Source organism: Gadus macrocephalus, chromosome 4 (assembly GCF_031168955.1).
Source record: "Gadus macrocephalus chromosome 4, ASM3116895v1".
NCBI lineage: Eukaryota > Metazoa > Chordata > Actinopteri > Gadiformes > Gadidae > Gadus > Gadus macrocephalus.
This window is the reverse complement of record NC_082385.1, coordinates 4,913,518-4,918,100: the sequence shown is the minus strand read 5'-3', so window position 1 is coordinate 4,918,100 and position 4,583 is coordinate 4,913,518. Positions and strand designations below refer to the sequence as shown.

The following is a 4,583-nucleotide window of genomic DNA, read 5'->3' as shown; positions in this document are numbered from 1 at the left end:
TGCTGAATTATTCATATAGGTCAAGATTAGTTTCTTGTATATTTTTAATTATGCTTCATTTAAATAATCCACTTGAGATTATGGGATGAGCAGTGTTGCCATGGTCCCAAAACCCTGAAGATGAAGGGTGATCGGTGCTATTGAGAAAGTCTCACAAAGCTTTACAAAGGGCTTATTCAAAACCAACATCCACCCGATGTAGAACGGCAGCATGAACCAATGGGTTAGTTAACCCGGGTTACTTAACCTGGGTTAGGGTAACATGGGTTAGGGTATTATGGGTTTGGTTACAAAGGGTTAGGGTAACAGTGGCAGGGTAACATGGGTACCGTTTCTCCTGGTCCTGCAGGTAGGAGCTCCTGTAGAATCCAAGCAGGTCGTTCTCAATGACCGCCTGAAATGTGATGTTCACACGGTACGTTCTCATTGGTCGCAGCTCCCGGTGCAGCGCCAACACATACATCTGATTGGCTGGGACGCTGAAATGTCTGAGGACGCGTGCGGCCCCACCCACTCCTCGGCTGGCTGACCTGGAGGCGGAGCTTCCTGACCAAACTGACACAGAGCTCACCTCAGGACCGACAGGTAGAGAGACAGGTAGGGACACAGAGGCAGACAGACAGGTAGAAAGACAGGGGAGTTAGACACGTGAGTCAGACTGGTGGGTTAGACAGGTGAGTTAGACAGGTGAGTCCGACAGGTGGGTTAGACAGGTGAGTTAGACAGGTGGGTTAGACAGGTCTATTAGACAGGTGAGTAAGACAGGTAAATTAGGAAGTTGGGTTAGACTGTTGTATTAGACAGGTGAGTCAGATAGGTGAGTTAGACAGGTGGGTTAGACAGGAGAGAGTTAGATAGGTGAGCTATACAGGTGAGTTAGACAGGTGGGTTAGACAGGTGGGTTGGACAGGTGTACTAAACAGGTGAGTTAGACAGGTGAGTAAGACAGGTCAATTCAAATACTGAGCTACAATATGGGAAAAGTTTACTAGGAAGTGTGTCAGTATGTACTGTGGTACTATGTTAGTACCAAAATACTATGTTAGTACTATATTACTATGTTAGTACCGTGGTATTATGTTAGTACTATAGTAACATGCTAGTACTATATTACTGTGTAAGTACAGTAGTAATATGTTAGTACTGTAGTACAGTTAGTACTGTATTACCATGTGATTATTGTAGTAATGTAAGTACTGTAGTTCTGTTAATATGTTAATATAATTTATTAGTACTATACTATTCTGAGTACTGTGAATAATGTAATACTGTAAGTACTGTGCTACTATGTGAATTCTGTAGCACTGTGAGTGCTGTAGTAATGTTAGTACTGTGCCACTATGTGAGTCCTCCAGTACTATGTGAGTACTGTAGTACTATGCAAGTATTATAGTACTATGTGAGTACTGTGGTAGTTTGCTAGCACTAATCTGGTTGTGATGTGAAGTTACTTTCTAAACCAGCTTGTCTGTTCACACTTGGCTCCATGAGCCATAATTGGATCCGGTCCAGAGGAGACAGATTTAGGCCAATCACGTTAGTCCGCGGTGGGCAGACCCCCGGGCTGCTGCCCTTTTGGCTCAAAGCGGCGACTGTGACGGCTAATTAGGCTCGTTAAGGGAATCTGTGAGGCTCATCTGGAAATAAAGGAAGCCCGAACCAGAGGTAAACAAGCTCTGGTTAAACTAGAGGTAAAATAGCTCTGGTTAAACTAGAGGTAAACTAGCTCTGGTAAAACTTAAACTAGAGGTAAACTACCTCTGGTAAAACTTAAACTAGAGGTAAACAAGCTCTGGTTAAACCTATACTAGAGGTCAACTAGCTCTGGTTAAACCAGAGGTAAACAAGCTCTGGTTAAACTAGAGGTCAACAATCTCCACCTCTAAACAAAAGAGGTGGAGGAGCTCTGGAGAGACAAGTAATAAAGCTCTGATTAGAAGCAGCTCTTGTCCTGAGGACCTGAATGAGGACCATGACTCTCAGAGCAGAGAGATGGTTGTAAGTGAACCCAGACAGGGTTAGGTACCTCCAGGGTTAGGGTAAGGTACCTCCAGCGTTATAGGGTGAGGGTTAGGTACCTCCAGGGTTAGGGATGGTAGCTCCCGGGTTACAGGGTTAGGTACCTGCAGGCGGTCTAGGGTGAGGGTTAGGTACCTGCAGGCGGTCTAGGGTTATGTACCTCCAGGGGGTTTAGGGTTAGGGTTAACCTCCAGGGTTAAGGGTGAGGGTTAGGTACCTCAAGGCGATCTAGGGTGAGGGTTAGGTACCTCAAGGCGATCTAGGGTGAGGGTTAGGTACCTCAAGGCGATCTAGGGTGAGGGTTAGGTACCTCCAGGCGGTCGGCGTGCAGCACGATGTACTTGGTGGCGTTGACACAGTCCAACCGGATGCTGACCTCTCCGGTGAAGGTGAAGTTGTCCATGTGGACGTGCAGGTCCAGGTCGTAATGCCGGGGCAGCAGACTGCCGGGCAGCCGGCTCCGCCTCCAGGGCCGCTCCTCCTCATCCCCCCCCCTCTCCCCCCGGCTGCCGTTCCCCCGGCCCCCCTCGGCCCTCGGCCCCGCCCCGGCCCGGGTCCCCTCCCCGTCTGGACCACTGCAGTCGTCGGCCCGCAGGCTGAGCAGCACAGCCACGCCCGTCACGGTGAGCAGGGTGACCAGGGACAGGGCGAAGACCAGCACCAGCCGCCTGTGGACCGCCACCCGGGACTCCGTAGTCCGGGGCCGGACCACCGCCTCGGACCACTGGTCGGACCGGGAGCTCCTCATGGTTGTGCCGCCCGGCCACGTCCTCAAAGAGTTTAGAAAGCAAACGTCTCGTTTTAAACCAAAAGACCTGAAGTCTCCAGAACCTCCAGAGGAGAAAAATCTGGTCCTGGTCCTGTCTCGGTGCGCCTATCTCTGTGGTCCTGGTCCTGTCTCGGTGGTCCTATCTCTGTGGTCCTGGTCCTGTCTCGGTGGTCCTATCTCTGTGGTCCTGGTCCTGTCTCGGTGGTCCAGTATCTCGGTGGTCCTGGTCCTGTCTCGGTGGTCCTATCTCTGTGGTCCTGGTCCTGTCTCGATGGTCCTATCTCTGTGGTCCTGGTCCTGTCTCGGGGGTCCTATCTCGGTTGTCCTAGCTCTGTGATCCTGGTCCTATCGCGTGGTCCTGGTCCTATCTCGGTGTTGCTATCTCTCTGGTCCAAGTCCAATCTCTGTGGACCTGGTCCTATCACTGTGGACCTGGTCCTATCTTTGTGGTCCTGCTCCAATCTCTGTGGTCCTGCTCCAATCTCTGTGGTCCTGGTCCGATCTCTGTTAGGGTTAGGTCATCATGTCCCTATGAAGGGGTGAGTGGCCACACGTGTTACACTTCACAGGATCATACCGCGGGAACCCTGAACAGCGCGCGCTTCGATCCGTTCGTCAGATCTCGTCATCCCAGCGCGAGACCTTCCTCTCTATGACTCGATATCAAGATAGATCCCCAGATATATATATATATATATATATATATATATATATATATATATATATATATATATATAGATATATAGATAGATAGATCGATGGCTGAAAAATGAATATATCGATAGATCTCTAGATAGATAAATGTCTAAATCGATAGATCTCTAGATCGATGGATAAAATGTACTTTCGGTTCCAACTCTTATATCTGACACCGGATTTCAGTGCCCCTCTCCCACTCCCGTTAACCCCGACGGTCTGTAGTCCTCCCGTCTGTAGTCCTCCCGATCTGTACGGTCTCCCGGTCTATAGTGCTGCCGGTCTGTAGTCCTGCCGGTCTCCCGGTCTGAAGTGCTCCTGGTCTTTAGTCCTCCCAGTCTGTAGTCCTCCCTGTCCCCCGGTCTTTAGTTCAGGTCTCGGTTCCGTTAAGGTCTCCGATGAACTGATCGGTCACGAGCTGCTTCTGCTGCTCAAAGCGCGGGACTTCATCTGCTCTCCGGCGCACGAGGAGCTCCCGCTTAAAGGCGCGCGCATCTTGAGACTAACAGCTGAGTTCCGCGAGCTAGAGAAGGTATATATCATGTACATATTCTCTCTCTCTCTCTCTCTCTCTCTCTCTCTCTCTCTCTCTCTCTCTCTCTCTCTCTCTCTCTCTCTCTCTCTCTCTCTCTCGCTCTCGCTCTCTCTCTTTCTCTCTCTCTCTCTCTCTCTCTCTCTCTCTCTCTCTCTCTCTCTCTCTCTCTCTCTCTCTCTCTCTCTCTCTCTCTCTCTCTAATAATTGAAAGAATAACGATTAAAGCTCTGGTACATCAGGCTGGAGAAGTGGTCTTCAGCCGACCTCTGAGATCTGTTCCAACCAGACCCTATCCAGACCTCTGATGGAACCCTGGACCGAACACAAGAGGTCTAGACTATTACCCTGATCCCAGGGTTAGGATGAGGAGGGTTTAGAGTGGATTACCCGCATCCAGTAGGATTCAGAGGGGATAACCCTGATCCAGTAGGATTCAGAGGCGATAACCCTGATCCAGTAGGATTCAGAGGGGGATTACCCTGATCCAGTAGGATTCAGAGGGGATTACCCTGATCCAGTAGATTTCAGAGGGGATTACCCTGATCCAGGAGGATTCAGAGGGGA

At 49.9% G+C, this 4,583-nt stretch overlaps 1 protein-coding gene across 3 annotated transcripts in view; it reads right to left on the bottom strand.

Annotated features, from left to right (window-relative positions):
• LOC132454999 (thyrotropin-releasing hormone-degrading ectoenzyme-like) overlaps positions 1-4,208 on the bottom strand; it is a 23,777-nt gene extending 19,569 nt beyond the window's left edge. The window contains exons 1-2 of one of the 3 annotated variants that reach the window (XM_060048674.1): positions 2,330-4,208; positions 330-571 (exon numbers count right to left, since the gene is read on the bottom strand). In XM_060048674.1, the coding sequence (XP_059904657.1) occupies positions 330-571; positions 2,330-2,767 (680 nt within the window). In that variant the 5' untranslated portion in view covers positions 2,768-4,208. Of the gene's footprint in view, positions 1-329; positions 2,124-2,179; positions 2,294-2,329 lie in introns of those variants that run through there. The other 2 variants (XM_060048673.1, XM_060048675.1) reach the window with 2 other exon arrangements.
• Between the last annotated feature and the right edge of the window lie 375 nt (positions 4,209-4,583).